Below are 27,332 nucleotides of genomic sequence, written 5' to 3'. Positions count from 1 at the left end.
GGGGGGGAGGAAGAAAGCACCATAAGCACGTTATGTCATTACACACAGTAGAAACCGGCCATGCCTGTTCTCTTGGCTGCTCTACAAAAACATAATTTTTAAAAGGCCGAGCATTTCACTTCTAGAAAATAAACACGAAGAGCAAGGCCGGTCATTAGAGCTCAAGGAAAACAGAAGGCCGTTGGTCTAAATGCCTTGGATGCTCAAAATTCAACAACTTCCATGATTTCATTATACACTATGATATCTGGGAGAACTGCTCCCAGAACGCTCTCAACTGTGGGGATTTTCATAGGCATACTTTATTTTGTTAAAGAATATGAATGGTGTTTGGTAGTTTTCCTTCCAAGAGTCAAACTGGTAGTTAGAAACTCAAATCTTAGGCTAATGTTAATTTTCACACAGCTCTGATTCCACCACCTTTCAGTAAATAGTGAGCCTTACTCCATGGCGAACCAGTTCTCACAATTACTTCTTAAAAATCTCGCTGAGCATGAAACATTTTCACACAGATTAGCTCATATGGGTTTGACGTGTGGAAGCAAGAGAGAATCATTAGAATGGATTCAGAGGTATTTGGTTAACAAAACAGAATCAGTACCTGCTTTCCAAAAAAGAAAATGACATCTCACATTAAATGAAATGTGCTTATCATACTTGGCAAATTTTAAAAGTTTGAGAAAACAGAAGAAAACTGATGTAGGAATGCTAACCTCCAAAATAACATGCTCATGGAAATGGCAGGACACCTTTAATATTTTCCTATATATGCTTGAAAATAAAGTGTATACAGTCTTCCATAGTTAAAATATATACTAAATATCTTCCACATTGAATTTTCCCTGAAAGCCTATGTATTTAGGGGCTTGGGGGAAGAAAAAAATCACTTCAACTTTTGTAAATATAATAATCATTCAACCCATGATAAATGTCAAGTCATTAAAAATTTCCCTACATTTATAAAAAATGTCAAGTAGCAGAATACAGAGTATAGACAACAGAAAAGCCCAATCAATTTAGCTAAGTATATATACAATTTTACATTTGAATGCCTTAAATAGATTTGAATGTTTTGATTCCTTGTAGGGCACACAGATTTATCAGTTGACTAAAACTGAAGATTTCCCCAACTATTCTGAATTAGCAAAAGCTTATTATATCTTAATGAAGGGCATTTGGAAACCCTCTGTACTATCTCTGCAATGTTTCTTCAAATCTAAAATTATTCCAAATATATAATTTTATTTTAAGTTTTCATTATAATTTCATGATTACTTGATAATCGGGTGGACTGGAATACCCTTGCATTCTCATGCACACATTGACTTCTATAAGGAAAATGATGAAAACCAAAATGCTTTTATTTAGGTAATTTTCATCCTTAAAACATCTAGATAAAACTGTTTGGAGCACACACAACTTCAAGCAAATATGATATGGCTAATTAGATTTGTCAAGATTTAACTTCCACACCACTATAACTATTTCCAAAAGAAATAAAGAAAGTGTAATCAAGTTCACATTTAGCCATACAGCACAATGAATCAGAGATGAACTTGTGGCAGCTTTTAAAGACAATTTTTGGGAACAGATTTTGGCTTAAGTATAATTTATTAGATAAGAATAGATATGTAAAGTCTGAAGAGAAACAGAAAAATCATGCCTTCTCCAAAGAAGCAAAAAAAATAAAAAAATAAAAAAAGTGTTTTCCAATTATTGGATTAAGAAAAGATCAATACCCTTATAAAAATTATATTTTTTAATAAATGGCCAATTGTTATTACAGGGAACAGGAAAGGTAATGTTAAGTTATCCACAGGCCATGCATGAAAGATACTAATTACCGGCCCCAGAGAACATAGGCTGAAGAGAGTTTGTTCTAGAGCCCAGTGAAGTTGAATCCCAGCTTGGCCATATATTAGGCTGGTGACATTGAGCAAGCTAGTTTCTCCAGGTCTCAGTCACCATATCTATAAAGTGGGGACACTAATACAACATCTAGGTGCACTGCTATGGAGACTGAACGAGGTAATTCCTATTGCATGCTGGGAACCACACATCCCAAACTCTCATTAGACGTTACATGCTATTACCTTTGTTATTATTATCACTGTTATTATTATTTCGTAGGCTGCCCAGTAAGAATGGATACTTATTTCCTCATCAAGAATTAAGGTGAAAAAAAAAGCACCTTAAAATTTCTTTTTTCTCTTAGCACTTAAATCCATATAGCATGAAACTTAAAAAAGAAAACAAACAACTCTGAAGAGATTTGGATTAAGCAATATACAACAGTGATTTTTTATTCCGAGCATGTCACTTGGGGATAGAAGTTATTTACATAGTTAGTAATTCACTGTCTTATTCCTTGTTGGAAAGTTCTCAACTTTCTTACATGATACTCTTATAAATTTTATTTAAAACTCATGAATGTTGATAGCCCCCAAATTTACTCAAAGATAATGTCCAAGGCTTAATTATGTGTCACCTTCCTAGGGGCTGTACAATAGAGATTGTGAAGGTCCATACACTTTCCATGCTGGAAAGTTGTGCAGTATTTCACCTTGTCTGTATCTCCCTAAAATTCACAGTGACATATAAACTTACACTCCACCTCACCTTGACACCTGATAGAAACACCACAGCCAACCAAGCAAAAGTCCTTTTGATCCTACTCTACCTCCTTAAATAATGTCTTTTCAAAACAAGAGAAGAATCTAAAGCAGGTAAATTATTTTTATAAAATAGACAAAGATTTACATATATGTATACATATATACATACATACTTTACAATACCCTCTCCAGTTTTAAGTTACTGTGTCCTAGCTAAACATCAGGTCTACCAACCAAATGAATGATCAATACGTGTATTCCTCAGATTCTATTTTTGATACACTGATGAATACCACTGTCACTACAGAAACCAAATGACTAATAAGCGTACTATCTTCTGTTGAAGTAGCAGCAATAACAGTGTCTATATAGGCAATATTGAATTTAAAAAACAAATAAATCCAGGGGTACCTGGGTGGCTCAGTCAGTTAAGCATCTGACTCTTGATTTCAGCCCGGGTCATGATCCCATTTGTGAGATCAAGCCCTGCGTCGAGCTCCATGCTGATGACAGTATGGAGCCTGCTTGGGATTCTCTCTCCCCCTCTCTCTCTGCCCCTCCCCCCACTCACACATCTTGTCTTGTTGTCTCTCGCTCTCTCTCTCAAAATAAACATTTTAAAAAACCCAAAACAAACAAACAAAACATCTTGAAGTTGCTCAATATGACAAGAGACAACTTATCTCCCAAGGCTTCCTTAGGATAGAATATTGACTGCTCTAGACAAACCTATGCAAAATACCTTATGTTTTTAAGGCCCAGATTTTAAAGAACCTAATTTTTAAACCATTAAATATTAACCACCTATAAAATACCAGTTGCTATAAAATGGACAGCTGTTGTAAAACGTAGTCACAGAAACAAAGGTAAGAGATGGCTTAAAATGTGAAATGTATACATACATAACTATTTCAAAACTGCAGAATTGTAGAAAAGCCCTACATCAGTATGGCTCGCTCTGGGAAGCAAATTGCTTGGGGGTGAGAGGAGAAGAGGAGGGGCCTCCGGAGGACAACACATCTATGCAAAGAGGAGACTGCGTCAAGGCGCGGGAGTTGTTACCAGAAACGTGGAAGAACAGAAAAAGCAATCTACAATGTATGAGATGGAAGATGCGCTACACTTACGAAAGAATGGAGACCATTGGATACTAGAAACATCAAGGGCCGCCATCAATATATATGAAGGGATGAGCTGATAGCCTTTGGAGAACCAATGGGACCTCATTTGACCCAGGACAGCAAGGCTCAAAACTTGGCAGCACCTAGGTATGGCCTTCATCCTGTAGTGGGCAGAATGAGGCTGAGATCATGATAATATCGATCACAAAAACCGTCAAAGGACAGGTGAGGTGAGTTTGTCTTTATAAATCCTGCTTATTATTTTTAAGGATAATAAATTCCAAAGCTTCAATATTGTGTCCCAGAAGCCCAAACCAAACCTAGAAGCCAGAACTACACTAGGATTTCTGTTTTTAACAATAAAAATACCCAGCGCTTGAGGAGGTAATCATCTTTCCTTGTTTTTAAAAGATGGGAATATTTAATACTCCCATCTTTTTTAACCCAACACACTTAAATACAGTAGGCGCTTTCCTTAGGTGCTGAGCTGAATGGTCTTGAAATGAATTTCATGGTGTGGTTTAAAGGAATCAATATAAGTGTATAAAACACTAAACTTTTATATGCAGATATACTCTGAATAACGTGTTGTGGTTTTTATAATCTGATGGTAAGAAAAGATGTATTTCTTTGGTTGGGAGAAAACTATTTTTCTATAGCCTTGTATTAGGAAGTAGGGCCTCAAAGGTACAACGTATTTACTGAGTCTAAAACAGAATTCCCCTTTTCTAGTTTTTCTGCTTGTTAAATAAAGCAGCTACCTAAAAACTGGAGATATTTCCAGAATGAAAAAATACCTAAGAATCTACTCTAATTTTATAATCTTGCATACGAAGCAAAAACACTATCCCACCACTATCCTTTAAAGTACTTTTTGAGATTACATGCTAGACACAATAGCAACAGCTATTACTCTACTACAGGTCGAGCACTGTATGATTTATACCTATTAACTCATCTGATACAGAAACATCCCCATTTTATAGATGAGGAAAGTGAGGCACAGAGAGTTACTTGCCAAAGGTGACGAAACTAGGAAGGAGTGGAGTAGAAGCTCGCATCCAAACAATCTGTGCTTTTAACCTTCACGCTAGATTTCCTGAGATTTTCGACAGTAATGAGAAATTCTATAATTCGATTATACGACAATCATAAAGCTTTCTGACCAGTGGAATTTTAAAATACCAATTTCCCTACCAATCTACTTGAGACAAGGGTGGTATCAATTTGCCAAACTTGGAATTTCTGAGCGTTTTATGAATGAATAACTTGACTCTATGTTCCATTTAAAAGAAACAAAAACCTCTTTCTGACATTTCCCTTTCTGGCAAGAGTTAAACCCTCACCAAAACATACATGCAGGTATTTTCAAAATTCCATACACTGTCATCACAACATTCACACATTCACAACACACGCACACACACGCGCACGTGCGCGCGCACACACACACACACACACACACACACACACACACACACGGAAAAATGTATTCCTGTTTCAAAGATATATGTTTCAGGCTCCGACATTAGTCCATCATTAGATACTTCTCTTAACTCTAATAGTATAAAAGACTTCTTGAGAAACACGGAAGGCACACAAATACAAGATGAGCTGTAGAAAGATTCTAGAACAGTCCACAGGCAGTAAAAAGAAAGTAATTTAAAGTAAATAAAATGTCAGGAGCCAAGAGAGTGATACAAAGTAGCACATTGAGAGAAAAGGGCAATGGAGACAAAGGTGGAGAAAAACAGCAGCAGAGGGATCCAGATAAACACTGAGGGAGCGCGGGAAGTGCTAACGGGCAGCTACCTACCTGCACATACAAAGGCAATTCTATTTCAGTGATTGTATCCGTCAATTCTGATGGCATTAACTCGCTCTTCAGTGAAATTCACAACGTAACAAAACTTCAGTGTACAAAGAACAAGTCATACTTTGAAAACAGAGACAACTGGGTTAAGAATTAGCTTTCTAACTTGAGTACTTGAATATTTGGAGTTTTTCCTGCAAAGTGAAGAGTTAACAACAAAAATAACACAAATCTCATCTCTAGGGGGAAAACAAAAACCAATTATTTTGAAGAGTCCTTCAAGATATCAACCTGATTTTGACTTAAAGAGTAGAAATAACATCACGGGTTCAGTATGTACTCAATTTTTAAATTTGTTCAAGAGGCTATTCAAAATGGCCTTTATTTAATATCTGGGGAAAAATCCCAAAATTTAATTGGTAATAGATTAATCATGCTCTCTTGCTAATCCCTCACACTGACTTAACACTATGGATGTATTTCAAAAGTGAGAACGGGAGTCAGTAAATATAACACAGCAGTCATGGAGGTTATGTTCTCTGTCCAGTCCCCTCCAAATGCAGTTTAAAAATGTTCAGAACGTTTGTGTGCGACTTAAACACTGCCAGTGTTTCCAAGCTAGGGAGGTAACCAAGGAAATATTTGGAACTAAAGATAATCTCCTATATTATCATTCTGAAGTTCTGCAGGTCTCATTTGACCTTGGAAGCAGCTGCAGAACTGAGAGAATCGGTCTAAAAGAAACATGTGTACCGTTACTGTAGGATATGGAAATCTATGAGTACGTGAAGATATAAACATATCCATAGCTCTTATCTATACACACACATACGCCACTCCACACTTTCCAGAAGCAGAAAATAGACTCATCAGCCAGTAATCTCCGCTCCTCTGTTGACACATCTATACATTCAACTCTAAAACCTAGGAGAGAACCTTAGGAAGCGCCTAATGTGAATGCCTGTGGTCCATGTTTACAAACCACCAGCTGTCTTAGAGCCACAACCCAGCCCCACGAAACAAAACTGAAAGAGTTCAAGGCTAAGAAAGGACGCACAACGAAATAACATGCGGGATGCTTAAACTTGCACATCGTGTGGCTCTTGACAAGTTAACCTCTAAAGTTGTGATGGTTTCTTGAAAGGCAATCTAGGGTTCTGTGTCCCTAAGGGGCATGACTGTTTGTTAAAAGAAAACAGTCAGAGTCCAAACAAAGAAAGCAAATGCTTGTAGTCTTTGAATAATACCATCCACAAAAGCTTAATGTCAAAGCAACCTCGTATTACCAAAACTATGAGTTCATGAAGCATCACAGGAAATAATTTAATTTATGTACTCCTACGAAGTTTTGAAACCAACTTTATTCTTTTAATTAGCAGGGAAACTAAACCCAGCTTCCTGGAGAATACACAATTGCATCACCCAAATGTGTATGCAATAGTGGTGACAATCGAAGGCATTCTAGATTCTGCGTGCTGAAAATAACACACGTAGGCATTAAGTCCTATCGGTTTCTGAACTTTTTCTTTTATAGTAGGCAGCAGATAATACTCGTCTTGTCAGTTCAGGGAACCGACCTGACGTGGCATCTGATACCAGGCCCCCAGCTATGGCCCTGCCTATCTTTCCAATAGACTAAAAGTTCCTCAAGGGAAGGAAAGAAGAATTTCCTTTATCTCACTGCCTAGCACAATGCCTGGCACACAATAAACATTCGAGAAGTACTGACTCAACGAATCTGTTCAATAAAGCAGGTTAAACTGAACACCTCTACTCCTAAACTTGTATTTACTTTAAGGTTCTCAATTTTTGCCTATACTGGATGTTTACAAATATCTTCCTTATTTGTCCTGAAAACGCCTATCACGATTAGCCAATTTTTTATTCATAATAAGAAAAAGAAAACCAGGATGTTTACTCAGCTCGGCTCTAAATAGTTTTATGTGGACCATCGTTGGTTCAAATTAAAGTGAAACCTATTTCCATTGCTTGCCTTAACAAAACCTAATAAATGCACATTTGTCTTTAAAACACACTTTAGAATAACGCCCAGAGAGTAAAGTAAGTGACTTGGAGTCTTTCTTACTCTAACACTTATTACGGTAATGGGCATTCAGCATTCAGCGACCAGTAGCAATCCACAAACCTAAGCACAAAGGAAACTTTACTGCCTAAGGAATAATTTTAACAAAAAAGATACTGTGATCCACAGCCACTACATACAAGCTTTTAATTTTTGAGAATCAGCCATGGGCAATAAATGAGGCCAAAGTCACGAGCCTGATCAGCACGTGTATGTCATTAGTTTCGTTTGTGGCACGAACTGGACTGTGCCCTAACCTGAGTTAGCTGACAGGTATGTAGCTAAGCAAGGAGGAAAACGAAATGACAGAACACGGATCAACACACATCCATCACCACTAAGTTTACTCAGATGGAACACACGTGTCGTGGCCAGCAGTGTAAACGGTGACATCTTGTTATTAATTGTAAGGCAAAAGTTCACAGGCCACTCAAAAGTTCTCCCGGGCTCAGGATTTTTCCATGTATTTGTGACGGTATTCTATTTATAACCCCAACAATACTCACATATTAATATAAAATACGACCACATATTGAGTATCCAACTTCTAAAGCACGGCTATATAAACAGTCCTGTATAGAACTAGAATTCATGAAGAAATTTACGCGAGCTTAAGTCAAGGTCAAGTCACTGGACAACAGTGCCACCTTCGTTACTAATTTGCAAGTGGCAGTGGGGAAACTACAGAACTAATAGGTGTCTCTTCCTGGTTAAGTGTTTTATTAAAATAAAAGATAGAGCTAGAAAACAAGGTTATCTCAGAGGCTGTGTCTTGAATGAAAAATCAGACACCATACGTCTCAAATACCGTGTGCAGCGGCAGAATTCAGCGCCCCGGAGGGCTTACTAGAAGCTACAGAAGCTTGGGGCCCGCTCCTTGAGATTTTTTCTTGCAGACTGGAGACAGGGTCCAAAGAGCTGTGCTATGAAGAGGCACATGTGTGAGTGATGCGGATGACATTCTGGTCTGGCTTTGAAGCTCTGCCCTAAGCCCAACAGGACCCTGGGAAAGGAGGTTAAGTTTTGTGACCCACTCTGTATAAGCCAATGTGCGCCCGGCTTCCTAACGGAGAGATGAGGCCTATCTGGGGATGTCAAGTGTTTATCGTCCTAGAATGCCCCGCACATCCTTTATTTTTGAAAAGACAGATTAAATATGCAACCAGCATTAAGACGGTAAGCAGTGTCTGTTCAGTAGGTCCATCCAAAGAAAAGGTACCTAATGCGACTGGGTCTGGGTTGACAGGACTCTGCTGCCTTGAGTGGCTGCTGCTGCCACCGCCACCCTTTTTCAAGTCCTCGGCGTCACTGTAGCGCCGGATCCAGTAATTCAGCTCCTCCCGGTCTGCTTCCTGACATCGCCTTAGTACAGTGAGAGATCGTCGTGTTTTCTCCACCATGTCCATTATGCAGTTTAACAGCTGTGTGAGAAACGGGGCACAGGGGAAGAACACAGCAATCACCACAACGCAACAGACTCTGGTGGGCAGCGAAACAAACTCTTTTAGGACGATGAGGGATGTGATTTTATTCCTGAAGGCTTCAGTCTACTATCTTCAAAGGTCAGATTTGAAACGGAGACCCAACAGATGAGTAAACTCAATGGGAATGAGAGTGAAACGTGGGAGGCGTGAACATGACTCACGACAGAGATTTCAGCTGAAGGCACACAGCCAACTTCCAAATACTAATCCCATTACTGTATAAACTAAATGGCCCGTTTGCGATAAAACAGGAACCCACTGATCTGGCCTTGAGGACTCCTTTCCACGACCTCACATCTCTCTTACGTTAGCGGCTTTGTTATCAACGTAGAAATCAAATCCTAGATTTGATCTCAAATGTTCCCACTCATTAGGTTTCTCAAGGATAGCACTAAACACAATACCCTCAAAGCATCTCCAACATTTCTATTTTATCATAGAACCCCACTCCAATTCTTTTCAAGACATATTTTAACCTAAATGATTACCGACATCTTACATGGTCAAGATGTTTCCATTCCTCTGCCCATTCTCTGTCTGTTAGTCTGTGATCAATCATTTCTTCTTGACGTGTGCCATGCAACCCTATGAATGTACAGAAGAAGGCTGAATCACCCTAAAGCATTCGGGACATAATCCATATGCACACAGGCACTTAGCAAAGACTAAACTAAATGATGTGAAAATACATTCGATTCTGGATGGAGACACAAGTCATACTCAGATTCACAATTACCAAACGGGCTCTTCATTGAGTGATAAAATGCTAAAACTGAAAGGAATTTTAGAGGTCATCTGGTCAGAACGCTTTCCTTTACATATGAAGAGATGCGGAGTAAAGGGACACCGTGCGCTGAGTCCATTATCCATAGAATGTTCCCAAAGTGAAAAATAAATATATCCTCTTAACAAATACAAGAAACCACAAGCGGACATTAAGTGGTTTCAAAGTGTAGCTTTCTAGCATTAAAAATAAAGACAGCACAAATCACTTTACGTGGACAGGGTTATGCTTTCTTAAAACAAGCATGGTAACGCATTTCAGCATGGGTAAAGGAACACAATCCTGTTGCGTAGACCTCCATGATGAAATTGGGCTGGCACAAGGTGAAAGCAATGCATACTCACTCAATTTACCAAAACATTAACAAAAAGAAATAAATTGGACATCCTTTATGAAAAAATTCAACACACCAGACATAAGTTTGGACAAATGTCTCGCATCCAAGCCAAGAAGCTGAAAATCCCAATTTGTAATCTCTAGTGGTAAGTATGAATGCTCTTTAACATCAGAGTTAAGGTACAACCCAAACACGTAACCTGGAAATGTGCACCAAGTGAGTAACAACGGCAGTGAACATGAGCAATCAGGTAGGAGGCTCATCAAAACGGAAAATAAATGTGTCTCACTGAGAGAACAGGGTGGAAGGCTGTGATCAGAGACCCCCGGAAACATGTTGCTCCTCCTACAAATCCATCATGGATGAAACAGCTTATTGTCCACTACAAAGGAAAGGCATTGGACTATGGCAATGTTTTCCATTTTAAATGATTCAAACTCCTTTTGGGTTAGCACTTCGCACACTGTTACTCTGAATAGCAGATTAAGTGTAGTGTGGTTTTGTCTTCTGGGCATCCAGGCTCCTTCTCAAGAGGACATTGTGTAGGAGTTAAAGGACAGTAAGAGTTAGGAGATGTTACACTTTATTTTCTGTGGAATCAGAGAGGTTAGAAGTCCCCTCTTTTACCTGATTTAGAGAAATAAAGAGGATGAGTCACATGACTCTTTTTCAGCCAACCATGAAATGCGATTTAATTTATAGCTAATAGAAGTGAACAAATGCAGGATAGTGCTTTCTCCAATTAAATAAAGATCTAAATATAAAACACTTCACACCATCCTTGTCTAATTAGAGCATGTTCGGAGATTCATTTTTAAAGTTAAAATTGTCAATGCCACCTATTGGTAAAAAAGTAACATTGCAAATATGTGTTAATTTGCGTAATAGAAAAGACACTGGGGGAAATAATATTTAGTTATTACTCTGTTTGTTGTGACTATTTCAAGTTGAAATGTTTGCAAATATGTAATTTTTGTTGACTTATTTGTTGCTTGTGTTTTAGGGGGAAAAAAAAAACACTACCGTTGAATGAGTCATCACAGAAAACAACCAGAGAGTGATGAAGATATAAATATGGCATCGACTTTCACAATGGAAGCATCTTACTATTTGCTTTTAAGGACCAAGAACTCCAGAGGTCTCAAAAGTTTCAAAAATTCAAGGGTGCTCGGGTGGCTCAGTTGCTTTAATGGCTAACTTAGGCTCACGTCATGATCTCATGGTTCATGAGTTCAAGCCCTGCACTGGACTCATTGCTGTCAGTGGAGAGCCCACTTTGGATCCTCTGTCCCCTTCTCTCTCTCTCTCTCTCTCTGCCCCTCCCCCACTTGTGCTTGCGCGCGCGCTCTCTCTCTCTCTCTCTCTCTCTCAAAAAAAATAAACATTTAAAATTTTTTTTCAAAAATTCAGCAGATCTAAACCAGTGAGGATACAAGCTCTAACACCTGGAATAATATTAATGAGCAACAAGATGTCTGTGGCTAATGAGATTCCAACATTTGTAGCATACTGCTAAGCTTCATCTCATTAAAAAAAAAAAAAATGTACAGGGGTGCCTGGGTGGCTCAGTCGGCTGGGTGTCCGACTTCAGCTCAGGTCACGATCTCACGGTTTTTGAGTTCGAGCTCCGTGTCAGGCTCTGTGCTGATTGCTTGGAGCCTGGAGCCTGGAGCCTGGAGCCTGCTTCAGATTCTGTGTCTCCCTCTCTCTCTGCTCCTCCCCTGCTTGCACTGTCTCTTTCTCAAAAATAAATAAAGGTTGAAAAAAAATTAGCAACAACAACAAAAAAAACGTACATTAGAAACATGTTGGACCCCAAGTACTTGGTGAGAAAATGTATCATTTGCTGCTTCTGAACTCTGAAGGTCATTTGTTAGGTAGAATCAAATCTTTAAAAAGGAAAAACTAAGACAACTCAAAATTTTACATTTATTAATTTCTCTATTTCAGATACTTAAATATTCATTACCGCACTTTTTATTTCTATTCATAATACCAGAGGGATATACTATGGGAAAATAGCTCATAATCATTAAAGAGCACATGTTCATTTGTGGGCAATTTAACAATAGTGTTGAATTCTAACTGGTTCGTATAGTTCAGAAGATTTTAGCTAACTAGACTAAAACTCGAAGTTTACTTATAAACTAATGTTGCTTATAAAGGTATTTTATTAATTAAAAGATTCTAGTGAGTGTATGTCTCTACATAACAGGCATTTATAAGTCATACCAGACCAAGTATACTTTTATGACAATTTTTATATTCTCAAAATGGCAGCCTAATGTAACACCACAATGTGTTACTCGTACATCAAGATTTTATTTTACATTAACACACACTAAACTCTGCCAGACTTTAGGGATGGTTAAGTAGTTGCACATATTTATAGAGATTAGCACTATTAGCTTCATAAGCTAATATAATTAAAAGGTAAGGAATGTGGTCTGAAGAAAAATCACATAAAACCAGTGGGTACAGAGAGAATTCATAAAGGAATATTTTACATTACTAGATGAAAACATAATCATTGCACATAAGCATAATTACTTCCGTGCTGATTACTTTATAGTGCACTGGAACTAATATTTTATAAAATAGCATTTGCTGCCGCCTAAAAAAGAGGCCATTCCTTAACACCTACAAGAGTGGATATCTTGAACTGTCTCACAATGAACTGGGGACTCCACTTCTATTTAAAAATGAGCAATTATGGCTTGGGGGCAGGAAGCCCTAAGTAAATGACAGGGCCTTTGCTTAGAAGGAGGTTGTTACCACATTTGATTTGGGGGTCAAAATGTTGATCCAGATTGAGAAATAACATAACCATTTTTGAGAGCTCTTCAGAAATGGTACCTGAGAGAACACTAGACAGGTTGGCTTTTACGGAAGCACAAATTGTATGCTTAGCCATTTGCCTAACACGCTATGTAAATGTAGAAATGACCGTTGTGGGGCAACAGAACTACTGGTTTACTATCTCACAACTGGGGCCTCAACTGCCCCTCTTGTCACCCTCACCACCCCCCCCACCTTTCTGCTTTCTGAACATTTGGAGGGTTAAGTTTTGTAGAAAGCCAAAAGACCCCGATGTGGCAGCCCTGCCCATTAGCAGCCTAGTGAGAAACTGAACATAAACTGTTGCTCATCACGCCATCTCTGTGGCTAAAAACTCTGCCTCTGCTATTCGAGCAGCAGACAACTGGCTGGTTGTGTTTCCCAGCAGACAACTGGCTGGCTGTGTTTCCCTAAGTTCCGCACCCTTAGCTCTGTGTTCTGGTTTCCCACTTAGACGTCACCCCTTGCTGTTTTCTCTATCCTGTCCACCGGGTCTACCACGTCAGGAAAGTTCATCAACAATCAGCTGACTGAAGAAGTCCTGCTGGCATGTGGTGACTTGGCTGACACAGGAGATGGAAAAGGGAGAAATGATCGACTGTTGCTCTCAGTTTACAAGTAGCTCAATTCATCAAAATGAGAATTACAAGAGCCCAGGAACAGGGCTCTGGCGCCGTGTGTCAAATCTTACCTTGTTCATCTTCCCTCTTATTTGTCATGGCGGACACTTGCTCTTTAGAAGGCAATGTCTCCTAAACGCTTCGCTTCAGTAGCTTTATGTAAAGAAGGAATGAACCCAGGCGGATGGAACACATATTTACCCAAACTCATTCTTTCTCTGGTACTTTGATCTATGACACAAAACTGTCAATACTAAATTCAATCACTGTCCCTTTCAGGTGAAAAGAGTACCACATCATTCCTCAAAGAACACCTGTTGATTTAAGCCAGAGACATCATGCCATGTCATATTTTTCAAATACAGAATATCACACAGACTGGGAAAAGCAAACTGAACTCTGAGACTATCTGAAATAAAAGTACAATGAGAGGAAAAAAAAATATTTTAACATTAAAAAAATGTATCTATGGCAGACAGGCTGCATACGAAATCTCTAATGTTAAACTAAAAATTCACTTTGCATTTGTTGAGGACTTAATTGAAAAAAAAATTTTTTTAATGTTTATTTTTGAGAGACAGAGAGAAAGAGAGACAGAGCATGAGCGGGGGAGAGGCAGAGAGAGAGGGAGACACAGAATCTGAAGCAGGCTCCGGGCTCTGAGCTGTCAGCACAGCGCCCAACGCAGGGCTCGAACCCACAGACTGCGAGATCGTGACCTGAGCCGAAGTCGACACTTAACTGACTGAGCCACCCAGGCGCCCCTATTATTAATGTAGATGCCCCCTTCCAAAAAAAAAAAAAAAAAAAGTTAGCCTGCTGCCATGAAGACTGTAAGTAACTGAGAGAGAAAGCACAGCTGTTAAAGAACATATTAATACTAGCCAAGTGTTCTCATAAAGGAGACAATAAAAAGAAAGGAAGGAGAATTTTTACCCCTATCACAGATTTCAAGCCTCAAGTTCAGTTGAGAAGTAATGAGTGAGTCTTTACGCCTCCAATCCCATAAGAAGTGAACAGATCCTTCAGTCTTACCCATAGGTCTGTTTCTGTCCCTGAGGTCCCTGTGGCTGGGGTGTCGATAGGAGTCCCTGTAGTGGTGGGCAATGGCCATATCATCCAAACGGTAATGCTGAGGTGGAGGTGGGGTGGGGTGAGGCAGGCCATTGGGCTGGTAGGACAAGCCGTTATTTGGACTGTACCGCTGGCCTGGGCTAATAGTGCATGGTCGCTTGCTTGGATGTTCTGAGTGCAAAGGCTCTCTGTCAAAGCCATTTTCTTTGGTTCTAAAGGGGGAAGAAAAGAGTTGCGTCATGTTACTCAAAAGCCAGCATAGTTCAGATACTCACATTTGAACTTATAATATAAACAGAATGCTTCTTTATTGGCCAGAAACTTTCTAAAACTCAGCTTCCCAGAAGACCTATGGGAATTCACTGAAACCCATACTGAGGCCTAAAGAATCACAAGACTGCACACATGAGAAAATGAGTCCACTCCTCAAGTTAGCAAATATCTTTTCAGTTGAAACTCAGCTGGCTGGGTCACAAGTAAGAGGAATCCCAACCTCCCTCTATGGTTAACACTTTCATTCAAAAATGAGTACCTGATTTCAAACAAATTACCCTAAAACTGAACTATCTTCGATGAAGATTCATCAAGGTAGTGTGGCATCACTCTCTTGATGAATTCTTAAGGGGAGTCTGTTCCATTTATCCAACTTGGCATCTGACTTTCATGTCAGAACATCTAAGAGCTGTGTTGCCCAATACCATAGCTACATGCAGCTGTCTAAATTTCACTGGAAGCTAACTGAAATTAAGCTTAAAATTCAGTCCTTCATTAGCAGTAGCCACATTTCGGGTACTCAATCACCACCTCTGGCAACGGTATCGGACTGCACAGATACAGAACATTTCCATCATCCCAGAAAGTTCTACTGCAAAGGGCTGACCCAACTCAACTAAAACAGCAAAGCCATGCCATGTCTGGGAGTCTGACATTGCCTTTGTCACCGAGATCATTCATCAGCAGTCATAAACAGCCACCTGGAAGTAAGCCCCCCTTAAAGCAGAGGAAGCTCGCCCAGAGAGCTTATGTGACCTGTCATCAGGTCTCAGGGCAAGATGGGCACACCCGGACTGTACTTCGTGATGTGATACGCACAGCTTTGAACTTGGCTTTCAGAAGGAATACAGTCTACCAATGAGCCCTGATAACTAATCACTGCTCCTCGAGTCTCAAACAGAAATAGGGCTAAAGAAATATTTGGGGGCTGTATATATCTCTATTCTTAGAGACCCACTCAGTATATCCAGTAAGATAAGAATGATCCACATCCAACACTGACTGAAATCACAGCTCCTAAATTAATTGTTTCCTTGGTGTTTGGCTCTCCCCACGAGACCAGTACTCTGTCCTTAGGCCAGTGATAACACCTATTTTCCCAGGGAAATTTCCCCACGACAATTCTACCAAGTCACAGTAACTGTAGATTTCCACATGCCTTTTGGTTTTAGGTGGGTGACAATAGCATAGAGACCTTTTAAGACACTTTTCTTGGTTTCCTACTATCCAGGATACTCTGTCTGATGATACCAGAAGGATCTGCGTGGAAACTAACTCAACAACAGAGATGCAGAGATTAGAGCAGTAAGATTCTATCATGAACCATCCTGTATGTCCCTTTAGGGTAGAGCCTTGGTGACAGTTTATACACACCGGTTGAGGAAGATGGAGGAGTTAGAGACAGAAGGCCCAAGCACACAGAGAACTGAAACTCTGCAGGGTTCAATGTGAAATGAATATATGCCCACTGCATGCCGAATAAAGATGCACCGTTCTAGAGACAGGAGTCTGGGCAACGTTGGAAATGACAGCAGGGCATGGTCCTCGCGAGAGTGGCAGCCAGAAGTCTTAATGCCGCCCCATCAGAGCATGTGTCTGAAACACATTGACTCCATACATACCGATCATCGATTACAGACTAAAATGCCCAATGTATCTCAGACATTAGCTAAATGCACTGCTTTAAAATAATTTTCAAAAGTGAAAGGGAACATTCTAGCTATCAATTTATCTTCTCAGAATATATTCATGTCATTCGAATATGTATTTTCATATCCTCTACATTTCTGAATAACACACTTCAACATTCAATGTGCATGACCAGCATAAATCAGTTGGAAAATACTGAAGACTATTAGTAGCTACGAACATAATGCTAACACAGCACCTACCTTACCGGCAGGGTGGTGTAGTGGAAAGAGCACTGGACTGGGAATCAAGAGACCTGAGATCTAGTCCTGGCTCTTCCACGACTAGCTGTGTGACCTTGGGCAAGCCACTTAACCTCTCTGGACCTCAGTTTGCTCATCTGTAAAATGAAAGGGTTGGACTAGATCAGTGGTTTTCAAACTGTGCCACCTGAGGTGCTTTTAAGGGATTCTGCAGGTAATGAAGAACTTTTCCCCCAAACAATCAAGATTTCAAGGGCCAGAGGAAACCCCTTATTCTTTTCTGTTTTACCAGTTGGGGTTCCACCTAAGGTTCCATTTTAAAGGAAAAAGTCTGCTGCTAATATCAAGTTTGAAAACCACTGGACTAGATGATTTCTGAGGTCCTTGCTAGCTTGAAAATCCTGCAATTCAATTATTCTGTTTACATCTACAGGTCACTTATGCCATCAGGGTCATGATCAAAACACACAGGGCTAATGGTCCTCTGGCCCGACGGTGTCAAAGTCAACCACATCAGCCGACAGAGAACTTCTCTGTTCTTTGCTTTGGACAATTTATAAATATTTGTAGCTGATTTTTGGCGCAAAAATAAAACCTATCCTCTAAATACCTTGTAGCAGCCCCTGTCGAATTTCTAAATACACAAATATCTCTGACTCAGCTGTCAAACCACACAACGTACTGGTTTTGTCTCTCCTGGTTCAATGATAACAGCAACACACAACACTGGAAGAATTCTTATAATTTTCCAAGTGGTTGGATATGTTATGTACTTGAACCCTCAGATCAGCTGTCTGATCAGTGCTGTTACTTCGATGACCTATTATTATGAAAAACGAAGCTTTTCCCCCCTAAACATTAGTTTCTACATTAGTAGAATAGATACATTAGTATCTAAGAAGCAGGGCTAGGTCCTGAGTCTATCCTATCATTTCTATCAGGTCCCTGCTGTCCTATCCTGGGTCCCAGGACTCTGCTAGCCTATTGAAACAATAAAGCTCATCACCTCACAAAGTTAGCTATATTTTACCAGCAAAGCATTAAAACATTCACGGCTCATAGAAACAAAGCTATGAAGAAGTCTCCCTGGTGCTTCCACAAATCACCATGTCCAGTTACAAGGGCAACCCTATTCAAAGGATGTATGTCCAGAAAGGTAACTAAAACATCTGAAGCACTATTTGCCGTCTTCTTAGAAATGCCTACAACTGTCTCCACCTCATTTGCTTGAGCAAATTCCAAATTAGCCCTTTATATGTTGCCCTTTCAAAGCGTATAGGGCTGAACTAACAAACTGTCCCATCGCTTTTCATTGTCTCATCCCAGCATACTCTTGAAATAACTCAAATTCGAGTGGGAAGTCTGTCACGTCTCAGAGATTTCCAGGAGGCATTTTTCTTGTTTGTTTGTTTTTTAAATCAGCCTGAGAATATTCCATCTCCCCAGCAGAAATTCTCCTGAACATAACCCAACTACTTTAACATTTAGATCCCAATCATTCCTCTCTCAAGAGTCTGATGACCCTAAGAACAGAGGGCCATTCAGGACTCAGCTGTGTGACCTTGGGAAAGTTAACATTCTGGCTTCAGTTTCCTGTCCAATAAAATGGGACCAAAGGCAAACAATATGTGTTAAAACACACACACACACACACACACACACACACACACACACACACACACCCCAAAACTTAAGAGGTGACCGAATTTACATTTTACCGCATCTCAGGCTGTGTTTTCCCCCCAGCTCCTCAGTAATAAAGGCTGTGAACCATTTTAGAAAAAAACAACAACAACAACAACACATTTTTAAAACATTTTCCTCTACATAAAGTATTTCAAAACTTATGATTGACTAGTGTGAGCTGATAATCCCTATTTATATAGAACAATGTAACATTCAAGGAAATGAGGGAAATGGAAAAAGTTATTATAAAATCATGACAGACAGAATGAGAGGACCAATCTCCTACATGACTCGAACAGGCATTTTTTTTTCCTCAAAAAAAAAAAAATGTGGCGGAAAATATCACTATGAAGATTGCCGTTCTAGAGAGATGCAAATCTGGACAGCATAATAGGCGACAGAATGGCAAGGAAAACAACTTACAAATTCTAACCTCAGTGCTATTGCAAATCAATATCTGTGCTGGGTCCTCACTTTGAGTTACCGCAGGTATTTCAAACAGGACGTGTCCAAACTGACCTCATCCTTCTCTGGTACCTCCTGTGCTGGTCAATTTTGCCACCTTCTACCTAGTCGCCCAAGCAGAAACTTGGAAGTCATGCTACAACTTTCCTCTCCTAATCAAGTGCGGCCAAGGGCTTGACTCCCTGGCACAGACCCCCCTGCCCTACCCCAGGACACCTCATCTCGGGCTGCTCCCACCACTGTCTCCCTCAACCAGCATCTCAGCCAGAGCCAGGGCTAAGATGCCAGCAGACTGTCACAATCAAAACATACGCATATATTTTTCTATTTCAGAAGTGCGTACTTAAATCTCAGGAGGTAAACAGTTGTATGATCAAGAAGCCCAAAGGCATTAATAACTTAAATACATCTTCCTTCCCTTTCTGAACACGTGTGATTTGTTAAGGTTCCCAGAGACTAACCGGACGCTGAACCAAAGTGGAGGGATATCATTCTTGACATCCTATTTTCAGAACACAAATCAGCCAAAGGTCTCTTCAGGAATTGTTAGGAACTAGGTGAGTTTAGGTAAAAATTTTACAGAACACCTTCCCACTGGTGTTGAGTAATGTATCTGAAATGAAATATATTAACAAACTACCCTGCCTCCTTAAAAGGAAAATCAAACCTAATTCTTCATGACACCCCAGGGTGGTTTCAACGTTCTTGCCATCTCCCTGGAGGAAGATGGGGGAGCACAGAGAGCTGGAGGACACAGGACCATCACCGCTGGGCCATATGGCAAGAAGCGCCTTCGTCTCTCCACGGCTAAAGCAGCACCCAGGAGACAGCTTCCTGAGCAGTATGCTAATACTTTCAGGAGTGAATAAGATGCAGGTGGGCGTTTGCCACTCCAGACAGACACCCACCACGCCTGGATCTTCAAAGATTACAATCTGCGGGTTCGCAGAGCCATCTGAGTCTTGCCTCCCGTGTCTCCTAAAGCTTGCCACCTGCTCAGCAGCTGGGGTACTTGCTGCTGGCTGTCCCCGTGCCTTTCCTAATTTCTGGCCACTGCAAGGTACTCACGTTCTCCTGCTCCTGACCTCTCTCTGAAACTGTGCTTTCTTACTCTCTCATCTAGAAATTCCAACTGGAGCCCTCCAGTTTTTTTCCCATCAGTGAACCAGTCATGGCATTTTGTCCCTGGGCTACTCATGGCGATTTTCATGGTTGTGGCTGTTTCAGATAGGTGTCTTTTAAAACAGGAGAAAGCAAGAAAGTAAGAAAGCAAGCAAGCAAGATTCTTGAGGGAGAGCCCATTTGGTATACTCCTGGAAATGACGGCATTCAGCTTAACTTTCTTTGTTCCAGTAGTGCTGGCATTGTTGTTGTTACGCGTGTTGTGCGTGTGGCGCTTTCCTTTGTTTTGGTTCGGACATCTAGTGTGTGTAATGTGCTGTCCTAAGCTTTAGTGGGAATACAAAGATGACCAAGACACAACTCACGATCCCCCCAATACCCTCCTCATATGATTACCTCTCAGTACTAGACTTATCTGGAAGCGTGCTGGCAAGAAATAAACACAATTTCATCAGAGACATAAGGCTTCTATACGTCCATGCAGGACCTGAATTTGGCAGGTAGCATAAAAATAGTACAAGAGGGGACTAGGCTGTTGGGAATAAAGATCACTCCACGATGACACTCGAAAGAGCGGAGGCTATGGAGAGGGCTTCAGATTTTGGCACCGCTGATTGCTGGAACTTAGAAAGCTTAACCCCTATGAGCCTGTGTGTTTTCATCCACAAAGTGAGAATGGCGGTCTCAGAGTTACTAAGAGGGCTATCTGAAAAACTCCGCGTGCGGAGCCCAGCACACATTTGGCATTCATAACTTAACCAAGTCACTTTGTGTTCGAGGTGGGGCATTCAGTGGCTGGTGGTAGAAGAAACGTAGCTATAAGAGCATGGGTGTTTGAGTCAGAGGAGGAAGGATCAGAATCCCACCAGTGCCTCTTACAAGCCATGTGACCTTAGGCCCATTCTCCAGCCTGCCTGTACACCGGAGGACTGTCAGAGTAAGTGCCCTATGGTAGTCCTCCCCTCTCTGCGGTTTCCCAGCTCCCATGGTCAACCGCAGTCCTGGAGCAGATGACCCTCCTTCTAACGAATCATCTGAAGGCCTGTTATCATAGCCTGATGCGACATCGCGATGCCCACGTCATCCATGTCACTTCATCTCATCACGTGGGCATTCCTTCATCCCACCTCATCACAGGAAGGGTGAGTAAGATATTTTGAGACCACGTTCACACAAACTTTTATTACAGCGTGTTGTTACAACTGTTCTATATTATTCACGTGGTTGCTGATCTCTTACTGTGCTTAATTTGTAAATCCAACTTTATCGCAGGTATGTCCGTAGAGGAAAAAACATAGTATACAGAGTGGTTTTAGGCATCCGCTGCGGGGGGCTGCTTGGAACGTATGCCCCCGGATGGCGGGGGCCTACTATATATTAATATGTCGGTTATTTAGCGTGAGGACTGGCACATCTTAAGTGCTCAGGAAAACAGTAACCATTTTTTTAAGCTTATTTTTGAGACAGAGATACAGAGAGATAAGGAGAGAGATTGAGCTTGTGAGCAGCAGAGGGGCAGAGGGAGAGGGAGAGAGAGAGGGAGAGAGAGAATCCCAAGGAGGCTCTAGCGCTCTCAGTGCAGAGCCTGACGTGAGGCTAGACACCACGAACCATGAGATCACAACCTAAGCCAAAACCAAGAGTTGGACGCTTAACCACCTAAGCCACCCAGACACTCCAAACGGTAGCCATTTTTAGTAGTTATGATTGGGAAGCCTTCATTCAAATAGTAGATACTGAGTTAGCCTATAAAGTATGGATAGAATGACATACAAGAACCAAGGACAAGGGCAGAAATCACCAGAACGCAGACTCAAGCATGAGGAGTATTCAGCAGGGCTAGACCCTAGGAGAGCAGCAAGAAGCAAGGCTGGCAAGTTCATGCTGAGGTTGGTGTGGAGAGACCAAAACATCCCCTACAACCATGCAAGTCTTCTTATCACGTAAATGCAACCTGATCCTATTTCACTAGAAACCTTCACAATTGATCTGACTATATAAAAAAAAGTCACCTCTAGAAGAATGACTACTCACTTCACACAACTCAAGACTGCGTAAAAGATTGTGACACGAAACAAGAATGCATGAATGTAACATAAATTCCCTACATTTTGTCATACACAACTGAATGCAAAAGACAATACGAACTTAAGTCTTACTTGCATCATCAGTTAATCCTACCACTCCCTGTAAAGTGTATCTACCTTTTCTTTCTAGAAAGACAAAAACATCGAAACCTCACTTATTCTACAGAAATGGAAAAATGGGCCTCGTAGGTTCAGCCGGCATGTGCTGTGATGACCCATCTTAACATTCAACCAACACGGTTTCAAAACGACTGCTTTCTGACCCTCCAACCTTCAGTATTTTTTAACTTACTCATTAAGTCAGGAAACCTGGCTGACTGAGGATCCTGTCCCGGATAGTAAACCCCCAGATTATACTATCACATTTACCCACTTGGGCAGTTACATGGCAGAAATGAATAAAGGGGGAAAGTAAGGGGGGGGGACACCTAATTTCTCGTTGAGCTTATTTAGACTGCATATTAAAACATAATTCTGGGGCGCCTGGGTGGCTCAGTCGGTTGGGCGGCCGACTTCGGCTCAGGTCATGATCTCGCGGTCCATGAGTTCAAGCCCCGCGTCTGGCTCTGTGCTGACAGCTCGGAGCCTGGAGCCTGTTTCCGATTCTGTGTCTCCCTCTCTCTGACCCTCCCCCGTTCATGCTCTGTCTCTCTCTGTCTCAAAAATAAATAAACATTAAAAAAATTTAAAAAAAAACAACATAATTTGTGGAACTGCAAGATTTCAGGTATGTAAATATGCTGGGTTTGCCACTAAGAAGCTCTGTGACTTTAGGCAAGTTCTTTGGGCCTTCGTTTCCTCGAGCCTAAAGAGAAAGGGTTGGCCTGGTAGATCCCAAAGATCCCTCCCCGCTGACAAGCTGCAGAATTCTAAAGGTCAAACAAGTCTTTGTAGAAAATAATATTTAATTATTGAGGGAGGAGGAAATATATAATAGTGCAATTATGTGGCCTACATAATAAAGTCTCGATGTGTTAAGCTGAGAACGATTTAAAGCATAGTTAAATTAAAATGATGGCCTAGAAGAAGAGGATTAATATTTAACATTGATCATTTGAAATAGTAAGGGGTGGAGGTGGAACTCGTGTTACCCATACAAACCCAAAGACCATTCAGCTGGATTTCTTAAGCAAGAAAGATTCTCTGAGTGAGAAGATCAGCATGAACAGGTGTGAATACAGTATTAAAAAGACACATTATGACCCAAAGCTGCGATATCAAAGCTGTGAGCAAAGAAAGGTAGCAATGATAATTAACGGAACACAGGTTTTTTTTTTCACCCTGAAGTTTTTTTTAACCATTTTGCAGTCTCAAAGGAATGCAGCCTTGTCTAATTGTTCTTTCCCTCCTCACCCCATATGAAAACGTGAGTGGCTTCATGACTCTCATGGTGAGAAGTTTTAAAGAGTGCCCTTCTAGTCTTATCTTTGACAGTGGTCACTTTGGGGGCACCTGGGTGGCTCGGTCGGTTAAGTGTCCGACTTCGGCTCAGGTCATGATCTCACGGTCCGTGAGTTCGAGCCCCGCGTCGGGCTCTGTGCTGACAGCTCAGAGCCCGGAGCCTGTTTCAGATTCTGTGTCTCCCTCTCCCTATGCCCCTCCCCTGTTCATGCTCTGTCTCTCTCTGTCTCAAAATAAATGAACGTTAAAAAAAAAGAAAAGAAAGTGGTCACTTTGTGTAATCAGTGCAAGGAAGGTCCCCATCCCCTTCGTCATCTTCTTCCTTCACAGAGTGACAAAATAAAGGTCTACCATAACCAATCAACTTTTAAATGTCAACGAAGAGTAGAAATCAGAATTTTCCATTTACTTTCCTCAGCATTTTAAATAATGGCGTGATTTTAAAACGAAAATTGTCTTTTTCTAAGTCAGGTTGTACACTATTCTACCACAAACCTACCAACTCAGTATAGTTGTTCAGAAAATTCACCCTGGAGATATTTTAAAAAGGAAGTTGACTAGATTTCAGGTTTGTGTTTGTTTTTTTTGACAGAAAAAAAAATTTCATAGATTCCCCCAGAGTGTTCATTTCTCTGTAAATAACAATAATGTTTAAGAAAAGAAGAAGAAAAAAAAAATAACCAGTGGCAATCACATTTAAGGATGAGAAGAAAGCTACATTTGCCAAAACCCATCCCTGAAATTCACGATGACTGTTCAGTGGATTATATCTGCAACCGTCACAGAATTTGAGCCCCCAAAGTTGTAAACAAAATATAGAGCGCTCTTTTGTTCGTGACATGTCATGAACAAATTACCAAAATGTGTTTTCTCCTCAGGTGTCAGTTTTTCCCTCTTTTAGTGACTGATGGTTCCCAGTGTTATTACAGAAACAGATTGATCTTTTTAATGAGCCAGTTTAATAGACTCCAAAATCTCACCGTGGCTGCTCATCCATGTCAGACCATATGCACCAACAAAACATTCAGTAAAACAAAAAAAGCTCTGCTGTCAGCTCCATACTCTATAAAATTTCATATAGTAGATCTGGATATACAGATAAATAACCGGAGAAGAGGAAAATGCATATGCAAACAAGATGCAGAAAATATATGCAAAAAAATACTGTAGAGACCCATATTTTCTTGGCTCTGATCACATTCCCACAAGATACAAATGTATTTACACAACATGTTCTCATTACCCATCCTCCTAAGTCTAAGGAAAGCCACTTGCCATCCTTCCATTAAAACACACACTTCGGGGTCCCACTTGCAAAAGAATGTTCCAGCCCAAGAGCAACTGTGTGAATTCTGACGCCAGCAACTTTCGATGAACAACCGAAGGGAGAATAAGCCTGGAGGCTCTTTTAAGAAAGTTCTACTTGATCGAATGCAAACATGCATGCACATACAGCTACAGATCACCAAAACAAAAATGCTGATTATGTGTGGAACTTAAAGGAAGTTTCCATATCAGTGTTAGCACACTGCTCAAGGCTCACCTCAGCGTCGTCTGAGCAAAGTCTGCAGGCACAACACCTTCAAATAGAAAACACTGGAAAGAAAACCAGTGGGGGCAAGGGCTGGGAATATAGAGAAGGAAATGAAACTGTTCTGTCTGCTAGTCAGCAATTGGGGTTTCTAGAACAGGTGGTGTCCACTTCCAATTTTGCCCTATAGGATTATCTTTACCTTTATATGCCAGCCATCTAAACCTTTCCCTGGTATCCGAGCGTCCACTCAAATGTTTTCTTCCCAAGTGTCCATCTACGCTCTCCCTAATTCTTTGATATGATCCTAGAAAAATGGAGCCTGAACATCTCCATACCTGCACATAGCACTGATTTCCTGCAGGGTAAATGGGTTAGAATCAGAGTAAGGTACCTGTGAATCATCTGTCCTCGGGCTGGCTCTTGGTTTTCAGTATCATATGGACACCACTCAGACACCTGGATTAAGCGGCTTCCTTTAAAAGCTAAAGTACCAAATGCTGCAACACGACTGAGGAAATACGGCTTGCAAAGACGAGAAAGCGGCACTGCAGGCAGGTCATGTTTGGAGGTGGGTCTACAGCATGTCAGAAGTAAACTAACGTTTAACCTTTTGCTTTAGGATTTTAAACCACTAAAGGGTCCTACGTCCAGAGGAGAAAAATTCCAGAGACTGTAGCATGAAAACTGCTTAACAGAGGATTATGTAATAACTGTATGTAAACTGGCTGGCTTTTAATAACATCCTGATTTGCAAAGCAGCTAATACATTTAAGGGTAGCTAAGTCGGTCACAGATAGATGTCTCTGAGTAGCTCCAAGGATCATAAGCTCCTATGAATCTGGAACATAATTGTGCCAGAACGTTAACCCCCTCAAAGGCTGTCACATTCATGCCTGATGAAATGCAGAAAGAGACAATGGGTAAGTAGAGAAAGGAGACAAATCACGTGACAAACACATTTCTGAATACAGTTTCCTTTGGATACAGTTCCATATTTTTACAAATACTATGCAGGATACTGCTAATAAGGCTTCATACTCCTCTATTAGAAAATATTTATATGGGAGAATGAGGTCCTCAAGAAAATTATCTTAACAGGCACATGAGAAATTTCATGGAAACGCCTTATTCAACAACCACTTTGTAGGGCTGCATGGAGAAGGGGCTTTGTTTTACGGTTCTTAGAATTCTCAGGTGTGAGAGCAGAGTGTCTGATGGAATGAATATTGGCTGAGAAACTATTCAGCAAAAAATGCCATCTATTAATCCTATTAACTTAACGCCTATCTTCACTCAGTTCATCTAGCTTCCCAGAAGTTTTCTCGTAACTCAAATAAACCCCAAATGAAAAAGCTATTGCATTGTGTTTATTGAGCAACGCCTAAAGGCCAGCCTTCAAAACCACTGTGTTCTGAGAAAACCTGGAACGGCAAATTTCCTAACACTGAAGGGCAAAATATGTGGTCGGGTTGAATTATGTAATAAATAAGAATCTCAGTCTTGACTGTATGTCTAAGGACCATCAGTGGCACCTAGGATATCTGAATATTGTTCATCTTCACCTTTTCCTTTAACGACGATAAACCTGCACCAAAGACTGACTGACACGGGCCAGAGATTCATCATCGCTCTGTAACATCCCCCCACCCCGGGCCAGCGCAAGCTCAGAGACGGCCACCCTAGCGCGGTGCTGTGTTGCAAGGGGACAGCAGTTCAGACGTGATGCGAAACACGGTGTTCGTTCCACAGATGGGAGGAAAAGGCCACGGTGAGTCCAGGGTCCTCCCCCCCGCTCACCTGTCTGGAGTTCGCCTCTTCCCGTTTTCGTTCACATCGAGAAGCAGCTCTGAGGAGTCAACAGGTGAGGTGGTGCTGGCATCCAGAAGCAGCTGTTCATGCTGGGCGAGGTACTGGGCAGGGTTCTGTTTGGCCAGCCTTGCGCAGTGGAGGAGCTCGCGCTGCAGCAGGGGCAAGTTGGCCTGTGGGAGCACGACAGGAATGAGAGGGCGGGCCGGGAGGCTCCTTCCAACCAGTGGACCTGGTCCGCTTTTTCCAACACTGGCGTGCACGTGACCCAGCGCAGCACCTGAGCTTGGGTCGCCC

The 27,332-nt window shown here is 41.1% G+C and overlaps 1 protein-coding gene across 4 annotated transcripts in view; it reads right to left on the bottom strand.

The window, feature by feature from the left end:
- The window catches only part of RUNX1T1 (RUNX1 partner transcriptional co-repressor 1), a 139,263-nt gene that overhangs the window by 19,605 nt on the left and 92,326 nt on the right, over nucleotides 1–27,332 (bottom strand). For 3 of the 4 annotated variants that reach the window (XM_049633163.1, XM_049633164.1, XM_049633165.1), the window contains 4 exons: nucleotides 27,027–27,208; nucleotides 14,731–14,981; nucleotides 9,616–9,701; nucleotides 8,852–9,053 (listed from right to left, as the gene is read on the bottom strand). In XM_049633163.1, the coding sequence (XP_049489120.1) occupies nucleotides 8,852–9,053; nucleotides 9,616–9,701; nucleotides 14,731–14,981; nucleotides 27,027–27,208 (721 nt within the window). The remainder of the gene's footprint in view (nucleotides 1–8,851; nucleotides 9,054–9,615; nucleotides 9,702–14,730; nucleotides 14,982–27,026; nucleotides 27,209–27,332) is intronic. The other variant, XM_049633166.1, reaches the window with a different exon arrangement.

Source organism: Panthera uncia, chromosome F2 (genome assembly GCF_023721935.1).
Source record: "Panthera uncia isolate 11264 chromosome F2, Puncia_PCG_1.0, whole genome shotgun sequence".
Classification (NCBI taxonomy): domain Eukaryota; kingdom Metazoa; phylum Chordata; class Mammalia; order Carnivora; family Felidae; genus Panthera; species Panthera uncia.
The sequence above is the reverse complement of the archived record's forward strand: the minus strand, read 5'-3'. Positions and strand labels throughout refer to the sequence as shown.